This window comes from Gadus macrocephalus, chromosome 17, assembly GCF_031168955.1.
Source record: "Gadus macrocephalus chromosome 17, ASM3116895v1".
Lineage (NCBI taxonomy): Eukaryota > Metazoa > Chordata > Actinopteri > Gadiformes > Gadidae > Gadus > Gadus macrocephalus.
The window spans coordinates 2,082,387-2,103,823 of record NC_082398.1 but is presented as its reverse complement, the minus strand read 5'-3'; the positions used below and the strand labels follow the sequence as shown (position 1 = coordinate 2,103,823).

The window sequence follows — 21,437 nt, the reverse complement described above, 5'->3', positions numbered from 1 at the left end:
AAAAAAACGAAAAGTCCCCTGTGCTGACGTGTACGGGCTTCCTACCAACCGCGCAGGCGCAGTTCCATCCCCTCTCCTTTCTCCGTGTGTGACGCGCCGAGCGGCGCCGGTGCGTGTGGCGGAGTTTGACGTGGCACTCTCCAGCAGCAGGGACCCGGACAGAGGAGAAGAGCGCACCCATCGCCTTTATTCCAGGTAAACCTACACGTTTCACCCTTTAAACGGGATAGGGGCAATATCCCCACGCCACGTCGGGCTGCGAGCCAGCGGTGGTCGTGGTAGCTGGAGTTCTGAGGGGTTTAAGGGAGAAAACTTTGCACACACGTCCGCGTTGTAACGTCGCAGGTTCGGGGTCGCTATGTTGTTTATTACGCGCTGGGGTTTATTGGATATAGGGGGTCTGGCTGGTGGTCTGATTGTCCGCGTCCTGAATGTGCATCATCACAGAGAAACACAACGTATCACAATAAAAGACTGTGTTGTTGGTGGGGAGGAAGGGATGCTGAGGTTTGATGTCGGGCATAACGGATCTTTGACGTGGCAATTCCTGGGCAGTGGCTGACTCCACTCCAGCGGTGGTCCCTGGTCGGGTGTGCGTCTTTATTTTGGATACAGATTAACTAACAATGTGTGTATTGCATGGGCTCAAAGCGTCGTGAGTCCCTCTTGTCCCGGCCTGGTCACAATCGGAACCGGAGCTTTGTTGTTGTGACAGCTGTCGCCAACTCAATTTACTTGTTGTTATTTAGTTCCTGAAAGCCTTTGGATTACATACTCTGACACGAACAAGACACAGGGAACTAGTCGAGTCGAGTCGATTGTATTATCTTGAATTGACATCAAGTGTGGCACAATAAAGCGAAACCAAAGGTCCATGTTCCACGTTGAGTGTGGACTTACTATCTGTAGTGTAGGCCTTCCTTTTAATAAACATTTAGACAACCGTCGTCTCTGGAGAGCGCATATCGAACCAAGTCGGGCCAAAAGCTCAACAGGTTGCAAGATATAATCAAAGTTTGTGTATATTGCACACTTTAATGTTTCAAAAGGGATTTATATGTCATAAACACCATCGATAAACGATCTACATTTGTGTTCTTTCCATTCCACTCCACAGGTTGCCTGTAGTGGTTCTTCGTGGCATGAGGAGACAGTGAAAGCCATCCCTAAGCAACATGAGTCAACAGGGTTATGTAGCTGCGCCGCCGTACTCCCAGGCCCAGCCTGGGGCCATGGGCTATGGGCCGGGCCCCAACCAGCACACTTATGGGCACTATGGGGGCCAGCAACAGGCCTTCTCTCCACCACCACCAGGTACAGTCCTCTGAGTACAATGGGGCTCCCAGGAGAGGGGATAGGCCTTTATCAAGGTGGTGTTAGAGTAGGCGTGGACACAGGTGCATTAAGATGTTAATTATGGGCCCGGGCATGCCTACAGACCCATCATTAACGTAAGGATTTCCATTCCTGTAATTTCACCTCTGTGGCAAAGTATTATACCTCCTGTTCATCAACATTTATGGGTGAATATATACACATTCATGTGGGTGATTCTGGATTTATTTCAAAGCTAATCGTTTTTTGGTAGATGACACGTAATATACGTAGGATATAAACATGGTAATCAATGTGCTGATGTGAATTCAACCTGAACACAGATGGTGTATGCTACATTTATATTTACATTTAGGGCTTTCGTCTACGCTTTCATCCAAAGAAACCTGCAATAAGTACAATTGTCAGAAGAAAGAGAGACAACAACATATAGCTGTCGGTGCAGTAAGGATGTCCATAGAACCAAGTGCCAAGCTCTTACAATTGTTAGGTTAACCCATTCCCGTATACAACCAAGATAGCTAGGATAAGACGCTACACAATGCTAAGTACTATTTTTAAGTGCAAGGATGTACAACATGCAATAAGTGCGTACATTAGGGGCCAGCTTCTTCAACCCTAACCCATCCAGCCACCCTGATACAGATAATGTATTCCACACGATATGATTTTCCTATGATGTTGCTGAGCCTCGATTTAAATCAGGCCTGTATGTTCCAGTGCAGATACAGTGTGGGTGAGCACGCAGTGACATGACTCTACTCTCCTCAGGTGGGATGAAGTCGCCAGGGTCAAGCCCAGGTGGACCGCCCCCACCGGCACAAAGCCATTACAATCCCAACGCCCAGCAGAACGGCTCGCACGCACCGAGGTAAGCCTAACACACCTCCCTCACACTAGACCCCTGTCAAACTGTGGGCGAATGGCGTCTGAATGAAGCAGTGACTGGGTGAATGACTGTTAGTTGTTAGTTACACCCAAGATAATCTGTCAAACATGGGCTGAAGAAGTTTGTGGTGCTTATGTTAGCACTATTTAAGGATTTGAGCTAAGCGTTTGGTGACTTGGCAAGCTCCTCCTTGAGTCTGTGTTTGAAACTCCTCTGGGACTCCATTGTGCAGTGTATCTTCCTAGCCTTTTGTGTTCATTAGGCCTTCAATACACGACGGATTGTCATCTCGTCTGCCTTAGAATCAGAGAACAAGCAATGGACTTGGAGGAAAGTGACCTTAGTGCAAACGGACAATCAGGGAATTGAAACTCACACTGTATCTAAAGAGATGTGTGTGCATTAATATTTTTGCGGTAAAACCTGGCGAGCGTTTTTAAATTTACATTTCGTTTTAGTGCATTAAGCAGACGTTTTTATCTTACTATAAGTCAGTAGATTTTGTTGAAGAAAGAGAAACAACAATATATCGCTGTCGGTACAGTAAAGATATTCATAGAAACAAGTGCTGACACTTACAATTGCTAGGTTAACCCATTCCCACAAAGATAGCCAGGATAAGATGCTACACAATGCTGAGTAATATTTTTTGGGTGCCAGGACGTACAACATACATTACATTTTGAATGACTTCATCATGTCTTAGTTTCTTCATCCCCAGTGCTTATGTTGAATGCATGACAGAGCGGGTGAGACATTCAAAGAGCTTCTTCCCTCCGGTAGTTTCCCAGGTGCCCCAGCTTCCGCGGCGGGCTACGGCGCTCCCCCCCAGACCCAGTACCCTGGCATGGGCCAGCAGGCTCCGCCTCCCGCAAAGCAGCTCACCAATCAGATGGGCGCTATGAACCTTGGGAACTACGGTATGTTAAAATGCCCTTGTAGTTCACTGCTGTCTGACAAAATGCATGGGGAGGAACTTGTAACGTACTGTTTTTAATTTAAACCCAGCATTTTGAATATGAGGTATTATTTTTTATAGAAAACATTTATATATTTTATTTATGCATTGATACATTTGTGCAGTCTAAGAAAATGTATTGGGAGGAACTTGTTGCATAACTTTATTCATTTATACTCAGTATTTTATAGATAGTTATTATATTTTATAGAAAACAGGGTTTGTCTTATGTGTGCATTGATGTTTATCTTTGTGAATAAACAAATGGTAGAACAAAAGAAGGTCACAGACCTTTCTCTCCCTAATTATAATTAGCTGATTATATCCCTGATCATGTTGCTAATAAGGTCCTTCTGGTTCTCTGATCTCTCTCTGATGGAAGTCTTTATGTCTGGGTTTAGTGTTTCATTGTGTCTTGATTATTGTGTGTGTTCTTGTGTCTTGATTATATTGTGTGTTCTTGTGTCTTGATTATTGTGTGTGTTCTTGTGTCTTGATTATTGAGTGTGTTCCTGTGTCTTGACTATTGTGTGTGTTGTTGTGTATTGCTTATTGTTTGTGTTATGGTGTCTTGATGGTTGTGTGTGTTGCTGTGTATTGCTTATTCTTTTGTTATGGTGTCTTGATGGTTGTGTGTGTTCCTGTGCGTTGCCTGCAGCCCCAGGTCCTATGCAGAGCCCGCCTCAGGCCAGCCCCGCAGCACCACAGCCGTTCCAGCCCACGTCTCACCCGGGGATGGGCCCCCAGATGTCCCCCCACCCGTCGACCCCGGGAGGCATGCCAATGACCGGTCCTCCAATGGCAGGCCACCAAATGTCTGGTCCACCAATGGGAGGATCCCAAATGCCTGGTCCACCAATGGGAGGATCCCAAATGCCTGGTCCACCAATGGGAGGATCCCAAATGCCTGGTCAGCCAATGGGAGGATCCCAAATGCCTGGTCCACCAATGGGAGGATCCCAAATGACTGGTCCACCAATGGGAGGATCCCAAATGACTGGTCCACCAATGGCAGGCCAACAAATGTCTGGTCCACCAATGGCAGGCCAACAAATGTCTGGTCCACCAATGGCAGGCCAACAAATGTCTGGTCCACCAATGGCAGGCCAACAAATGTCTGGTCCACCAATGGCAGGGATGGGCGGGCCCTACGCCGGTCCACCTGGCCCAGGAGGGGGGGCCTATCAGCAGCCGGGCCTGGGACCCAATAGTCCGTCGGGATACCCCCAGCAGCAAGGTACGACACGATAGCTGGCTTACAACAGCACCTACAACACTAATGGAGACCTGGAATCGAGCGTTGTTAATTTTTAACCTCACAAATCAAACCAACTTTGGGTTTAAATCTGCAGTCTGATGACAGGCGATCTTGAATCTGTGTGAACAGACGGTTCACTGACTTTAGTTTCATATTTGTTTCGGTCAATCATGTTGTTTCTGTTGCTGGAGGCGGGGATTTGTAAGCACGTAATGGGCGAACACAAACAAGGAGCAGCAGTAAAATGTTAACACGTGTCTGTATAAGTGTCAAATTCGCATTAGCAGAGTATCCACGGTGGAAATACACTTATTCAACTCTCCCTCGGAACCGCTTCCTCCACTCAAATTGGTTATCTTCAGTAGAATATCTCCGTAACGAAACAGGAAACTCTTGTGAAAGTGTTGCATCTTGTGGTTTCCAGCCCAGGCTATTAGCCGTCTCCCCCCAGAAACTCTGCTATAATATCGCAGGATTGATCTCAGATAATCATTCATCTAATTGTTATCAATATCGAGTCTACCTAGACAGAACAGGGTGTTATTTACCACGCATGGCCCGGTTAATAGTTAACTAAATCTGGCAGCTTTGTGAATAATTAACCGAGTAATCACCTAATTCCCTGCAGGCCAGTTCGGGGGCCAAATGGCTGGGGGCCAGATGGCAGGGCCCCAGCCAGGATTCCCGGGTGCCTTCCCCGGATCAGCGATGGCCGGCCCGCCTCAGAAGAAGCTGGACCCTGACTCCATCCCTAGCCCTGTAAGTAGAACACCCATCCAACCTCCAGGCCTCCATGGACAGCTTGTGCCACACACTGGTTGAAGTTAGGGCTGGGATAAACGATTATTTTTTAAAAGATTAATCTAGCGATTATTTTTTCGATGCATCGATTAATCTAACGATTCATTTTTTCAGTCCGATTCGATTTCGATTCGATTCTCGATTATCTCCCCATTAATTGACTAATAGCAGTTTATACATGTTGATTTACATATCTGAATGAAAAAAATATGAATTCCTTAACATTTCAACACGTGTTTATTGCCTTTAAATTCCAAAATAAAAGTGCAAAGTAATGCATTCTTAGAATTCTACGGTGCTCGGTCATCTGCAGCTGCTACCGGGTGACGCCTCTTCAGGTGCTGGTGAATTGCCGTGGTGCTAGAATGGAAAGTCATCTCCATTTTGCAAAGACGACATATCACGGAATCGTTTCCTTTTACATTAAATAATTCCCATACTTTAGAGGCGCCTTGCACTTATGAAAGTCTGAGGAGCCGCTCGCGTTGCTACTACGCTCCGGCGCCGCCCATCTTTTATTTTTTTTATTTTTTTATTTTTTTTAATCGACGTGCATTTTTCGCGTCGATGTAATTTATGCGTCGACGTCATCGATTACGTTGACGCGTCGTCCCAGCCCTAGTTGAAGTGCCGTATGTTTTCCCAGATTGGTACAGAAAGAGGGGCTCTGATATCCCTTTCTCTTTTACTATCACTTCTACCACCAAGATGCAGTTTTTAGCGTCTGGTTTTCTTTGGTCTCAAACTAATCGTAGTGAGGAGGAACACATGTGCCTGCTCTGACCTACTCACCACCACTGAGTCACTGCTTCCTCTTGTAGGGGGCCTTGCTTTGCATGAGCTGCAGGCGTTGCAAGTGTTGTCACGGGAAATCATCTGTAGGCGTGTCCTATCAGATGACAACATCTGTGATAGATGTCAATGTTTTTCCTTAATAAATAAATAGTTGAAATTAGAATCATGATATTGACAAAATAAAGCAATCTTTTTTTCTAATTTCAACTATTTATTTATTAAGGAAAAACATTGCTTTCTTTTGTAAATGTGATGAGTCGCCAACAGATTCCTTCGGCATAGTCCCTGCTAGCCAACAACGAATCGGCTGTTATCTAAACAAGCAATCTATGCTTAACTCTGAACACTGTTGAATTGAACCAATGCCTGTCCTGTAGATAATGAATGAGACGATTCCCTTCAGACCCAGGTCATCGAGGACGATCAGGCCAAGCGAGGAGGACAGGTCTACGCTACCAACGTCAGGGGTCAGGTTCCCCCCTTGGTCACCACCGACTTCACAGTCCAGGACCAAGGTACGGCCCGGTGAATAAACAAACACGTCAGTGTGTTTATGTGGAACGATGACCTTCATTTTCTTTACCCCAAACTTCCAGGGTCAAAATACTGCAATACTTTTGGATAATTGCCGCCTTTTTTCTTCAATGTTCACACACAGATTGGGTCATTATTTGCAATAAACAACAAATATGCAATAAATATCATACATGTAGGGCATTTAGCAGAAGCTTTTATCCAAAGCGACTTACAATACGCACGTATTTGTCGGAAGAAAGAGAAACAACAATATATCTCTGTCGGTACAGTAAGGATGTTCATAGAAACACTAACAATTGTTAGGTTAACCCATTCCCCGTATAATATATATATAGTAAGCAATACACTGGGTTCAAGATTTATGATGTTCCAATAAGGATGGACCCTCCTCATGCTACCAGCCCCCTCGCGTCCCCCTTTCCTCAGACAGCCTCCACGCTCCACCCTGATAACCTCCACCTCTGCTGTGGTCTCCCCAGGTAACGCCAGCCCCCGGTTCATGCGCTGCACCACCTACACCCTCCCCTGCACCGCCGAGCTGGCCAAACAGTGCCAGGTGCCGTTGGCCACCATCATCAAACCCTTCGCCGTCGTGCCAAAGAACGAGGTAAGACCAGGCCGCTGATGGATGGATGGCCCTCATGGAAACAGCAGAGGCCCCTCTGAAGCGCTTCTGTACAGTTCTTAATTTGACACACTATGTATTGAACAGACAATAACAGTTTCTTGGACGTCTCTTAAAGACATCACCCGTATCGTGGGCTCTCCCTCGGACAAACACCGTTTTAAATCGAAGGTGAAAACGAAAACCAGCCATGTTCTTGTTTGGGAAGGCGTGATTATCCTTTTCCTCTTTCTGGTTTCTGGAAAGTTCCAGTGTTCTCGTTACAACCTCTGTGCTGTACTGGATGGTGTTGTGCCGTGAAGGGGAAACTTTCCCTTAGATACTCCCTGACTCTCTGGAGTCCGAGCCCCCAAAGGCCTTTTTAAGGCAATGTTATCCTTTCCTCTCCCTCCCTCCTCGTGCTAATTAGCTACCAGCGATCATCCCATCGGTCGACCCGACGTGCTTCACACATTTAGAACTCAGACGTCGGTTGAGCCGTGTTTACGTAGATCACCTGAGTGCCGTGGAGGGTTGCCCACCGACCGACATCGCCCTATAATTGCAACACGTATCCCCTTTTACCAGAGCGTTGCTGGACACTGTCCGTTGGTCTTCGCTTTCAACAGGAGGTCGTTGCCCTGGGCAATGTTTTGTTTATGATTCACTGTGCTTCGGATTCCATCGCCTCTGCTCTGAGTTTTATTAAGTACTGCTGTTCTTCATCTTGATGTTTTCCTAATCCACTGGCCTGTCAAAAAGAGAATTTGTATTGCTCAGTGTGTTCATTATACGCCCTCTGTTACCTGCAAGCCTGCGATTAATCTATCTTTGGGGTAGGCCGGTATTGTTCAGCGGTAGTATTGTTTGCTTTAAGCAACATCTGTAAACTGCTTTGTTATGGTCGCAAAATATGCTGTTTGCATTTCCGCCATAGACGAATGGATTTTATATGAATGTGCGACACATTCGCATGTCGGAACAGCAATAAAAACAAAGAATCATTTCAGATCGGCTGAACAAATCCCCAGTCTATGGTCATGCTTTGGACAACCTTTTTATATCACGTCGCATTGCAGCGTTCGATACTGAGTTATTGTCTGCTAATATTCTCTCTGCATCAACATGGACGTGGTACTGTCTGCATTGTTATTCATGCATTCATTTGTGTGTGTGTGCGTGTGTGTGTCTCTGTTTGGGTGTGGGTGTGTGTGTGTGTGTGTGTGTGTGTGTGTGTGTGTGTGTGTGTGTGTGTGTGTGTGTGTGTGTGTGTGTGTGTGTGTGTGTGTGTGTGTGTGTGTGTGTGTGTGTGTGTGTGTGTGTGTCTCTGTTTGGGTGTGTGTGTGTGTGTGTGTGTGTGTGTGTGTGTGTGTGTGTGTGTGTGTGTGTGTGTGTGTGTGTGTGTGTGTGTGTGTGTGTGTGTGTGTGTGTGTGTGTGTGTGTGTGTGTGTGTGTATGTGCGTCCAGACACCTCTTTATCTAGTGAACCACGGCGAGACCGGGCCCATCAGGTGCAACCGGTGCAAGGCCTACATGTGTCCCTACATGCAGTTCATCGACGGAGGCCGCCGCTTCCAGTGTGCCTTCTGCAACTGCGTCAACGAAGGTGAGCTCACACCTGGAGGAGACCCTCTCCCCGTGGCTCCGCCCGCCCGCCCGTCCGTCCGTCCCTCCAGCTTTCCTTCTGCATGAAACATAACCGTTTTGAGTTAAATATGGAATATAGTTTGTTGTTTTTATTCATGATGCCAGTCTGTGGAGAACACTATCGTTTTTTTCGAAAGGAAGGTTTTGTCTGAACGTTTGGAGTTCAGTCAGGGATGTCGTTTTTGAATGTTTGAATCAAACATTGTTTGATTTATTAATTGATTGTATGACGGTACATTTTAGTGATTGATTGATTCGTTTTCTTTCTGATAATCTTTAAATTAGAATGCCAAAAATGGTTATTCTTTAGATATACAGTATATTACGTTTAGCTGGGGTTAATCATAAATCGAGGCCGCTAGCTAGTGATTGGCTCATTTGAATTCCCCCTCAATGCGTTGACCCCAACTCTCTCTTCTTACTGGTCCTGATCTTCCATTATAACCCCTCCTGCTCCCCCCCCCACCCCACAGTGCCCGTGTTCTACTTCCAACACCTGGACCACATGGGCCGACGGATGGACTTCTACGAGAGGCCAGAGCTGTCGCTGGGCTCCTACGAGTTCTCAGCCACCTTGGACTACTGCAAGGTAGCCCTGTTCCCCTCTCTGGGGCCACCCTGGTGTGGGGTTCACCCATGCTGAGAGTCGTGCAGTCACTGGACTGTTACGTCACTGCACTGCCCTTTTATGGACTCGAATTATTCTCGCACTTTTTGGGTTGGATCTTCATTGTTGAATGCACTGACTTAAGTCGCTTTGGACTTAAGCTTCTGCTAAATAATTGGAATGTAATGTGAGGCAGTTTGGGTTAAAGCATCCACCGTAACTCTTTAAAAAGTATAAATGCTTCCTCAAAGCTGGGCAAACCAAAATGTTGAACTATGCAGTATATATGGCACTTCTATTCCATGTAATTCAAAGCATTATCTCACCTGGTCAGAGGGCAGATGCATGACCTAAAACAATAGTCTTGGCTTCCACACCCTGATCCTAATCCTGGCCCAAACCACGCCTCATTAGACACAACCAGCTCCGTCTATCCTCCTACATATACATACCTATACCTACACTTAACAATTTCAAACTTCATTCCTGAACCTAATCCTCATAAATAAATGCAAATGTTGTTGACATTTTACTGAACCGTAATCTTTCCCAGAGTAAAACATTAACAGTAGTCGTCCCAAAAGAAACAGCCATGCTTGGCAGAGATTTGACCATAAACGATTGGGTTTCAAGGCTATAACTTTATCTCGTAAGGCGCGACACTGATAAACAAGATTCCCTCCACACCATATTTAGCCATTCAGATCGACCCGGCCTATATAAGTCTTGCAGAAGCGCTTGAAGTACAGCAACAGACAATCACACAACACTAAATAGGGAAAAACGGTGTGACACATACCACATACAAGTCATTAGCTTTTCCAACCAATCGCAATCAGCGATGATACTTGAAGGCCCTCTGAAATGTGCTGTCGGCGCCGTCGGATCTTTCTTTCTTGTACTTGGCAGCTCTCGCATTAAGATGTTCACCTCCTGGCCCCCACATTGGCCGAGGTTTCAAAACCCGTTGCCGCGGAGACAAAGAGATCAGTGTGCCCTCGGCAGTGTGTGGGTTGTCGGGGTAACGATCGCTTGGCAGATGTTCCCTTCCTTTGGTCTGCCTGTGCGAACATTATTAATATCTGGCGAGGCACCTGGAGTGAGGGCTGGAGGTACAGCCTCCCCCCCCCAGACAGATAACCAGGGTCTCTCACCCCCCGCTCCACCCCCCTAGGTACAACCAGATAACCAGGGTCTCGCAGAGATGTCACATACCCCAGGCTTAAATCGGACCAGGCAGTCATACTATGTTCTAGCAGAACTTCTGGGAAGGGGAAGCAAAAGATCTCTGGTTTCCTGTTTCATCACAAAGATTTTCTACGAGTAAAACCCATGGATGAGGCTTTCAATTTTCAAGTATTTCTACGATGGCCAAATACACTGGATCAGAATTCAGAATCTGAATCAGAATTCTCTTCATTGTCATTGCACATGGTACAACGAAATTTAAATTGTGCCTATTTGAAACCTTAACAAACACTTATTTACAGTTTACTACTACTAGCCTACTACGGCTGAGTTGGTGTTTATTGTTAATAACCGATTTCGCGGTTACAAGCATGGTATCACGTTGCCTACAGCGACATGATTGGTTGAGACAAATATGAAGTGAAACTAAATTAAAACAGCCTGGTCACCTATCATTTTATCTAGTCTGCCATATCCCTGATTCTGGAGGAGAAGGCCTAATCTCGAGTGTCTGGCCTCTCCTGCAGAACAATAAGCCAGCCAGCGCCCCCGCCTACATCTTCATGATCGACGTGTCCTTCACCAACATCAAGAGTGGTCTGGTCCGACTGCTGTGTGACGAACTCAAGACTCTGCTGGACAACCTGCCTAGGTAGGGGAGCGCACACACACACACAGACACACAGACACACAGACACACAGACACACAGACACACAGACATACAGACACACAGACACACAGACATACACACACACACACACACACACACACACACACACACGCACAGACACACAGACACACAGACACACAGACACATACAGACATACAGACACACACACACACACACACACACACACACACACACACACACACACACACACACATACTTTTAAATATACATGCAAAGAGAAATGCATACATATATATAAATAAATATATATATAACAAACGACAAACGAGAAATACATAAAGTAAATATGTAAAAATACATACATACATACATACATACATGCATACATACAAGTGATCAGCCTTGCGACTGAAAGTCAGGATAGTAAACAAAGACATTGATGACTCACAGGCTTACAGACCGTGTGTTCCTCCTGGGTGCCCCCTTAACCCCGGCGCACATGACATGGCAGTACGTCTAACAACACTGGAACAGAGGGGGGAAATTCCTCACTTGCCAAATAAGGTTGTCCAGGCCGAAGTGTCCCGGGTGGTGGACGGGGTGGGTGGTGTTGGGTGGTGTTGGGTTGGGGGCCAGTACGTCCAGATACTGAAGCATGTCGTCTGTAGAAAGTTGTTGCGTGAAGGACCTCACACGCAAGGTTCTCACACGCAACAACTTGCCAGGGTAGCAGAAGATGGAAGAAATTGGCGGTCAGTGAAGCCACACATGGCACGGTGGTTCCCGCTCAAAGTGCATCGCGGCGATGGGGATGATGTGTTTTAATATGTCTGGGCGCTCTGAAAAGAAACAGAAAATCCCACCAGCCATCTTATTTCGGCGTGTCTTGGGGGGCTGCAACAGCATTTCCATATTTGTGCCTAGCCATGACATCATACCTCAAGCACTCGCCACAGAACTCACCCCAAATGAGCTACATACGCTGCTCGCCCTCGCTCGCTCTCTCTCTCTCTCTCTCTCTCTCTCTCTCTTGCTCTCTCGCTCTCTCTCTTGCTCTCTTGCTCTCTCGCTCTCTCTCTCTCTCTCTCTCTCTCTCTCTCGCTCTCTCGCTCTCTCGCTCTCTCGCTCTCGCTCTCGCTCTCGCTCTCTCTCTCTCTCTCTCTCTCTCCCTCTGTCTCTCTCTATCTCTGTCTCTCTCTATCTTTCTCGCTCTCCCTCTGTCCCTCTTTCTCTCTCCCATACACACACACACGTTTACAGGCACACACATACACACAAAGATACACGTACGCATCCACCCACACCAAACCAGACGGACAAACACACGCATGCACATTACAAAACCCTGGCCTTTTTCTCACCACCCTCTCTGTGTGTGTCTGTGTGTGTGTGTGTGTGTGTGTGTGTGTGTGTGTGTGTGTGTGTGTGTGTGTGTGTGTGTGTGTGTGTGTGTGTGTGTGTGTGTGTGTGGGGGCAAATTGAAAACACATTGGCTGACCAGCTCACTATAAACTTGGCTCCATTTGCTTGATAAAAGCAACCTGGTCCGTGGTAATCCTCAGTGAGGAAGAGCAGAGCAGGGCAGGTGTTGGCTCATACTCACAGGGGAGTTCCCCTTCATCGTCCACACATATTTCATAACAATAATGATGATGAAGATGATGTTAGATGGGCTGGCTGGGCCTCTGGGCTGCCCCACAGGTTCTGAAGGTCTGAGTTAAGACCGTTTTAAGGCTTGTTCTTAGTTTGTAATCCAGACGTTTCCTGATTTTGTCATGTTTTCCATTGAATATTGTACATAATATTTTATTTAATATCAAACCAAAGCTCACATTGCTTAGCCATAGACACAGCTTGTTCGTACACAGACACGTTTATGTGTTTAAGGGATGCCCTAGCTCTAGTAATAGGCTGGAATCTGAAGAAGGCAGAAAAGACTTTTTCGCTGTCGTCGTATTTGATCGTTTTCTTTATAATCCTTTTAATATCGTCAACGTTAACTGTTTCTCTGCATTTCCTTCCTGTCCCCCCCCCCCCCCCCCCCCGTTCAGAGAGGAGGGAGCGGAGAGCTCGGCCATAAAGGTGGGCTTCGTCACCTACAACAAGATCCTCCATTTCTACAACGTGAAGAGCGCCCTGGCCCAGCCCCAGATGATGGTGGTCTCGGACACGGCTGAGATGTTCGTGCCCCTGCTGGACGGCTTCCTCGTCAGCTACGCCGAGTCACGAGCCGTCATCCACAAGTAAGACGGTGCCTTCGGACCTCCGATAAAGACCGCCTGCTTAAAAGTCTCAGAAATTATAAAAAGCGGCGGCGGTAGCTCAGGTGGTAGAGCCGTCGGACTTGGAACCGGAAGGTTGAAAGTTCGATCCCCTGCTCCTCGTGCTTGGTGACGAGGTATCCCTGAGCAAGACACCTCGGCGTTACTGCTCCTGATGAGCTGGCTGCCCGCCATCGGTATGTGTATAAAAAATGGCTTTAAGTCGCTTAGGATAAAAGCAAAACGCCTCAAGTGTAAATATTAGTGCTGTCAAGCGCTAATTCTTTTTAATCGCATTAATGTCATAGTTAACTCACGATTAATCGCGAGTAATGATTTCTTTGTCCCATTAATTTTTCTCATTTTAAAGCTCTTATCAATATGGAGAATACATCGGCTTGCCTTGTGCAAATGTTTTTTTATTGATAACAACATTGCCATATACTGATCAAAACAGGACGATACAAAAAGAAAAGCCTATAGTGCAATTAAACGATGAACATACAAAGATACTGTTTGAAAAAAAGGGTTAATATTAACGCCGTTAAAATTGGTTTGCGTTAACGCCGTTAATAACGCGTTTAAATGACAGCACGAGTAAATATTAATGTAAATGTATTCGATTGTGTGGTCGGTCAGTGTTCTCTCGACCTCATGAACCGATGCTTTTCTTTTGTCCTGAGGGAACTTCCTCGATGACTGATGTCTTGGGATCAAAGTGTCTGCTAATGAGTGAATTTATTTCGGGTGGGATGTTTTTGGCGGGATTTCTTGGCAGCCACTCTCTTAACAATTCAGCTGCTATCAACAGTTTTTCCGGGACCCATGCTTGGCTGAATAACACTAAGCCAACAATTCAGTTTTAATCCAACTCCCATCTCTAGACGTGGTATTGTTGACCGAGACAGAAAAAGTCTGCATTCTTGAGTGTTATTGTCGCTATTAAATTACCGACTGTTGTGTAAACAGGATATTGCATAAATCAAAGTTCACAGGCTGCTTCAATCCCAGCTGAGGCAGTCATCGCAGAACGCCATGTCGCTTACAAAAGAAGGCAAGGATTCAGGCTAAGAGTTAGCTTGAATCAAGCTAAGAGTTAGCTGCAATCGAGCTAAGATTCACTCTAACTCCGTAGACGTCTCGGGCCTAAAAAAAAAAAAAAGTTTGGTTCCTGTTGGTTGTCAGTTGAGGTCATGGGTAGGTAGGGAATTTTTTATTTTTTTTTATTTTATTTTTTCCAGCGGCAGCGAATGATAGGTAGGTTGTTTTCATTTAAAAACGAGAAAATTCGCTCATCCTTGTACAGAATGAAGAGGTGCTGTACCAAAACGTAATTATAGTTTGCATCAAATTATTATTTTTTTTTATATTTTTTTTTATAAAGCTCATAAAATAATTTGGGTCGCACATAAATTGACAGGGTCGGTCGGAAACCGGAACCAAACAAAAATTTTTTTTAGGCCTCGGGTACTTCGTCTTTGCCCCCTCCGTTTGCTAACTGAACGCTAACGCTATGCCTCCACCCTGTGGGAGCTGGGTTGGTGTGGCGGCGACTCAGAAGTCCTAACCTTCTCCTTTCCTCTGGGCAGCCTGTTGGATCAGATCCCGGACATGTTCGCGGACACCAACGAGAGTGAGACGGTCTTCGCCCCCGTCATCCAGGCCGGTGTAGAGGCGCTGAAGGTCAGCAACGCAACGCGCACACACACACACACACACACACACACACACACACACACACACACACACACACACACACACACACACACACACACACACACACACACACACACACACACACACACACACACACACACACACACACACACACACACACACACACACACACACGCGCGCGCGCGCACAGACACACACACACACACACACGCGCGCGCGCACAGACACACACACGCGCGCGCACAGACACACACACGCGCGCGCACAGACACACACACGCGCGCGCACAGACACACACACACACACACACACGCGCGCGCGCGCACAGACACACACACACACACACACACGCGCACAGACACACACGTACGCTTACGCCGTGTGCCCACTGAAGGCGTGGCTGACGGATGGGGGGTCTTTCCAGGGTCGTCAGAGTCCGAGTTGTGTCACAGTGCTTACATTTCCATACGCGATCTGTTTGGATGACAGATCCGTCTGAAAAGTCGAAAAAATTCCACCTTTTGACGGAGCCGAAGGCTCCAATAGAGCGCATGGATCCACAATGCAATGTGCGTCCGTCCCCATTCAAAGTCAATGGGGATCAGTCAACGGACGGATGCAGTGGGCACGAGGCGTTATACTCACTCACACACATACACGGCCTGATTGGGTGCCATGCAGGAGAAAACATTGATTCCCATCGTTTGTCTTTTTCCCTGGGTGATAAGATTTAGTTTTATTCCTTTCCTGAGTTTTAAGAATGCTTAAAAAATAGCTAGAGGGATACATCTTCATACAGCACTCCCAATAAGGAGGTCACCCATTTGAACACACATTAGAGAACACCCCCCAAGCATAAGCACGAATTCGACTTTGTTTATCTTATTAGTTGAATACCCCTGCCTTTAAACTTATTTCTCTAATTCAGCCATTCAGTAAGTCAGTTCAATTATTCATTCAGTGAGTTGGGCTTTTTAATTTCCTGATGGGTTGTTATTGACCCCAGACGTCTGACAACTGAAACGACATGATGTCATTGTCGAGGAACGACTCTGAGCTGAGGTTCACATGCAGGTTTCAGTTGGGGAAAAATTATTCTGAATAAAAAAACGTCGTGCTCATTTCAGTGGTCCGCTGCAATGAGGGACTTTACCGCTCTGTTGCCCAGAATGCATGTGTCTACTCTACACAGACCACACCAAAGAGCTTGTAACAGGAGGATTCAAACTGACTCTGTGCATGTCTCTCTCTCTCTCTCTCTCTCTCTCTCTCTCTCTCTCTCTCTCTCTATCTCTATCTCTATCTCTATCTCTATCTCTCTCTCTCTCTCTCTCTCTCTCTCTCTCTCTCTCTCTCTCTCTCTCTCTCTCTCTCTCTCTCTCTCTCCACAGGCGGCTGAGTGCAGCGGGAAGCTCTTCATCTTCCACGCCTCCATCCCGACCGCTGAGGCACCTGGGAAGTTGAAGAACCGAGACGATAAGAAGCTGGTCAGCACGGACAAGGAGAAGGTGAGGCTCGGGGTCACTGCTTCTACTCTCAGTTCGGCTCAAGCTGGTCGAGGTTCTGCACTGTGTCAATATATCTGTTGTATTTTATATTTGACTTATGTGCTTAATTACTTATCAAGTTATTATTAAACATGTTTACATCTCATCTTATAATTATCCCATTTCATTTGTATCATTATCATTATCCTCAAACGCTCCTTGCGTATTCATTTAGCGTATCAAGGAATGCTGATATTTCCATTTTACGTAGTATACTGGTAAAATGTGTACAGCTCATTTTTAGATTCATGTTTTTTCTCAATAGTTCCTGTATTGTTACAGAAATTGCTTACAGTACGCACCTCGGCAAAATTTCCCCCGGGGTCAAATAAAGGGGGATGATTTGTTGACCGGTTGACTGATTGATGTGTCTGCCGCCCAATCAGACGCTGTTCCACCCGGTGAAGGGCGTGTACGAGCAGCTGTCCAAGGACTGTGTGGCTCAGGGCTGCAGCGTGGACCTCTTCCTGTTCCCCAGCCAGTACCTGGACATCGCCACCATGGGGGATGTGCCCGCGCACACCGGGGGCGCCGTCTACAAGTACAGCAACTTCCAGGTGTGTGTGTGTGTGGGTGTGTGGGTGGGTGGATGGGTCGGTTGTGTGTTCGTGTGTGTGTGTTATATTGTCTGGTGTTTTTGTGTGTGTGTCTGTGTTTGTGTGTGTGTGAGGGTGTGAGTGTTGTATTGCTTGTGTGTTTGTTGCTGTGTTGATGGGTTGAGTGTGTCTGTGCGTGTGTGCGTTTAGAACACATTACAATCTATTAAAACATGGACGTTTATGTGGCCCGAAATGGGAAAACAATCTATTAATGAAACTGTGGATACTTTCTAGTTAGGCTATTGTCTCTGGCTACAGGCCAGGCATGTGCATTTGAAGCATACTTTAGATCAGATGTAGCTTTGCTTTATTATTATATTTACTCAGTAGTTGGCCTCAAGTGATGCAGAAAGAGTAGTAATTAATGAGAATTCAAAAGACGGTTTATCACAGTCGACATCACAGTTTATGAAAAATAATCCAAACAAAATTGAATTCCATGAAAATTCAACAAGTATGTGCGTGGATCAGTGAAACGGTAACAACAGGTGGTAAGGGAAGGAACCGCAGCCTGACCGCTGTTCTTGGGTTCCTAGGTGGAGACCGACGGGGAACACTTCTTGAGGGACCTGAGGAAGGATGTGGAGAAGCCCATCGGGTTTGACGCCATCATGCGCGTCCGCACCAGCACAGGTATGCAAAAACCTGTAAACCTTTAAAAATATGGGAATTATATTAAAGGTGTACTCAAGGATTTTTCAACCTGGATACTTTTAACAATCATTTTAGATAAAATGCCCTAATGCGAACAATAATTGTGTAAATGGTAGTGAAAGGTTGCATATTTTTTTTTAGGCAAGGTTTCTCTTGAGCAGTGTGTTTCAAATGTAAAATAAGAAGCATCCAAGGTCAAACCACGTCATCATATAGCTTACACTTAGGGCGTTAATCAGACACTTTTCCAAAGCGACTTACATCCATTTACACACACATTCACGTCGGTGCCTACCATGCAAGGCTCGCTCAGGGGCACCGCGACACCGAGCTATGAGGAGCCGGGGGGTCGAACTAGCAACCTCCCGTTTGAAAGCCAACCCGCAATAACTCCCCTCTGTCGCCGTCCCGCCAGGCTTCCGGGCGACGGACTTCTTCGGCGGCGTGTACATGAACAACACGACGGACGTGGAGCTGGCGGCGGTGGACTGTGACCACGCCATCACGGTGGAGCTGAAGCACGACGACACGCTCAGCGAGGAGACGGGCGCCTTCATGCAGGTACGAGCGTCACAGGGACCGCACGCACAACGCACATGCAGCGCGCGCACAACTCGCGCACAACGCACGCTCAACACACACTCAGCAAACCGATGAATGGGAAATATAATCTACAGGTGTGTTTTGTTACAGGCCTGTAATGAAACACAATAATAATCCGCCCAGCAAATATTTGCTAGCCATTGGTTAGTTATTATCTTTTAAACCATTTGGTGGATAATCGGATGAATGCCCTTTCGTGGGAGTTTCTATCAAAAGTGTCTCACAATAACTTATCAAACATTGTCAGCGTAAAACAGCCCCGGTGGGAATCAAACCTGGCGATGTTAATGCCTTGCTCTATTCGTTGTATTTTATATCATCAGACACGATACATCACCAGCGCTTCGTTTATAACAATCGTGTCATCTGCTGTTGTTGTAAAGCCGTGTCTGTCTGTCCGTGTTACCCAGTGTGCCTTGCTCTACACCACGGTCGGGGGCCAGAGGCGTCTGCGCGTCCACAACCTCAGTCTGAACTGCAGCTCCCAGCTGATGGAGCTGTTCAAGAGCTGCGAGACGGACTCGCTCATCAACTTCTTCGCCAAAACAGGTGACCGTCCAACTCTCTCTGTTCGTTCCCGACCCCTCTCCTCACCCAAGGTCACACGATTTTAAAGATTTGCGTTTCCACACTGCAGTAACTCTTCTGCGTTCCTCAGCTTATTTGAACCTCAATTTGAGTTTGAAAATGTCGGTTAGAAATGTCAGTTGGAAAATAGCAGTTATTAAAATGTATGCGTTCGCTTCGTTTTCCGGCCTTAATACCTTCATAGTGATGATAAGATGACGGATATATATTCCTCTACGCCAACAACTGAATTAGAAGCTAATCAGTCATCGAGACGTCATAACCGAGCCAGTTGAGACGTTCATTTGTTGTTTTTAATTAGAAGATACATTATGCCAGATGACTTAAAGTGTGATCATATCTCAATATTAACAGTATTAATTGATATATATTGCCGGTTTAACAATGCCAGCATGACTCCTCAAACACCTTCCCGTTGGGAAAAACATGAAAAAGTACAAGTTGACCTGCCAGAGGCTTTAGCAAACGTTGTCCAAGTAGCAGTAATAATGAGAAAAGGAGTCTGAGCAGTGCTTTATTTCAGACGCACGTTCATCATACCTAAGACGTGCTGACAGACAGCCCCACACTGTAATGCGGGGGCCTGGGTTTGACCCCAGGCTGACCCCCCTACTCCTTCTCCTTGCCACTCCATACATCACCCTAAAGTCTGGTTTAACATGGCTGCTCGTCGGCTTACCAGCCACTGGGATTAATATCTCTCCTGGTAACCGGGACCACATGCTCTCCTCGTAAAGATGACTGCGGAGGACATCTCCTACAATATCAGGAGAGAAATCCCTGCGAAACTGTAACGATGTCCGTTTAACCCTTTACTGCCATCCACGACGGTTTTAATTGGTGGATGAAACTGAGGTCAAAAAATGCCAAGGCAGTTATTAACTTTTTCCGTAAAGCGGGCTCTTACACAAAACATGTGAATGGTTTTAATAAACTTGACTTGAATAAGTTCAGTTTGTTGTTTTTATTCACATTGTATGTATTGTTTTTCTTTATTAATATTAAACACATTTAAACTCATTTGGAGATTACTTCGTTTTACAACGTCTCTATTCCCCTGGTGTCAAGCGCCTGTTACAGTCAATAATATAAATACCGATGACTAATAAATGATTATTATCTCGGTGTTCTCCAGCCTACCGTGCCATCCTGAAGCTAATAACTGTTTATCATCCTGGTGTTCCCCAGCCTACCGTGCCATCCTGAAGCAGCCACTGAAGAGCGTCCGGGAGATCCTGGTCAACCAGACCGCCCACATGCTGGCCTGCTACCGCAAGAACTGTGCCAGCCCCTCTGCCGCCAGCCAGGTCGGTGGACCACTCACCTCGCTCTCAAATACAAGAAACTGTGTCTCAAGATTTTATGTGATGTCGGTGCAGCTCTTCCCAGGGGTTTTACACATGTCCCGCAAAAGGCTGTGCAGAGTTTTGTTTCACTGCGTGATCCAATTCAAGACGCTCTGGATCCAAAGACGGAATGTTGACTCAACATGTCATTTATATTTACATTTAAATTCAGGGTATTTAGCAGACGCTATAATAAGTACATTCGTCAGATGAAAGAGAATCAACATATCGCTGTCGGTACATTAAAGATATTCATAGAAACAAGTGCCAAGCAGTAACATGTCATTGCGTGTCGATAATATTTGTATTCATTGATCCATTTCAATTTCGCTGGATTTTAGTTTGTTCTGTTAGCGTTGTATATATTTGGTAAAGTCTAGTTATTCATAAAAGCCTTCAGGTCATTCATCAATCGGCTTAATAGTGTCATACCGTACTGGACATACATATTTTCTACCCCAACGAGACCACTGTAACAATTTACGTAACACGACTTACAAATGTAATGTAAGGACCAATCCCATTTCTACCCCTTACCCCTCCCCCTTACACCTTCAAAACAAGGGGGAGGGGTAAGGGGTAAGGGGTAGAAATGGGATTGGGCCTAAATGTAATGACTTCTCTGGCTGGTCTAATGGACTCCTCTCCATCCGTCCCCCCCCTCCTCCCAGCTGATCCTGCCCGAGACCATGAAGGTGTTCCCCGTGTACATGAACAGCCTGATGAAGACGGCCCCCCTGGTGGGCAGCACGGAGCTGTCCACGGACGACCGCGCCCACCAGCGGCTGGCCGTCATGGCCATGGGCGTGGAGGACACCCAGCTGCTGCTGTACCCCCGCCTCATCCCACTGGTGAGGGGGGGGGACGGGGACGGGGGGGCGGGGGGGGTTCACCGAGAGGCAGGGGTTGAC

The 21,437-nt window shown here is 46.4% G+C and overlaps 1 protein-coding gene across 7 annotated transcripts in view; it reads left to right on the top strand.

Annotated features, from left to right (window-relative positions):
• Positions 1 to 49: 49 nt before the first annotated feature.
• sec24d (SEC24 homolog D, COPII coat complex component) overlaps positions 50 to 21,437 on the top strand; it is a 34,049-nt gene continuing 12,661 nt past the window's right edge. For 3 of the 7 annotated variants that reach the window (XM_060035867.1, XM_060035868.1, XM_060035865.1), the window contains exons 1-20: positions 50 to 195; positions 1,118 to 1,314; positions 2,107 to 2,206; positions 3,008 to 3,144; positions 3,841 to 4,419; positions 5,069 to 5,199; positions 6,440 to 6,551; positions 7,053 to 7,180; positions 8,645 to 8,783; positions 9,298 to 9,413; positions 11,147 to 11,271; positions 13,303 to 13,494; positions 15,102 to 15,195; positions 16,581 to 16,697; positions 17,123 to 17,293; positions 17,872 to 17,968; positions 18,405 to 18,550; positions 19,003 to 19,141; positions 20,369 to 20,487; positions 21,198 to 21,377. In XM_060035867.1, coding sequence (XP_059891850.1) covers positions 1,176 to 1,314; positions 2,107 to 2,206; positions 3,008 to 3,144; positions 3,841 to 4,419; positions 5,069 to 5,199; positions 6,440 to 6,551; positions 7,053 to 7,180; positions 8,645 to 8,783; positions 9,298 to 9,413; positions 11,147 to 11,271; positions 13,303 to 13,494; positions 15,102 to 15,195; positions 16,581 to 16,697; positions 17,123 to 17,293; positions 17,872 to 17,968; positions 18,405 to 18,550; positions 19,003 to 19,141; positions 20,369 to 20,487; positions 21,198 to 21,377 — 2,961 coding nt within the window. In that variant the 5' untranslated portion in view covers positions 50 to 195; positions 1,118 to 1,175. The remainder of the gene's footprint in view (positions 196 to 1,117; positions 1,315 to 2,106; positions 2,207 to 3,007; positions 3,145 to 3,840; positions 4,420 to 5,068; positions 5,200 to 6,439; positions 6,552 to 7,052; positions 7,181 to 8,644; positions 8,784 to 9,297; positions 9,414 to 11,146; positions 11,272 to 13,302; positions 13,495 to 15,101; positions 15,196 to 16,580; positions 16,698 to 17,122; positions 17,294 to 17,871; positions 17,969 to 18,404; positions 18,551 to 19,002; positions 19,142 to 20,368; positions 20,488 to 21,197; positions 21,378 to 21,437) is intronic. The other 4 variants (XM_060035870.1, XM_060035871.1, XM_060035866.1 and 1 more) reach the window with 2 other exon arrangements.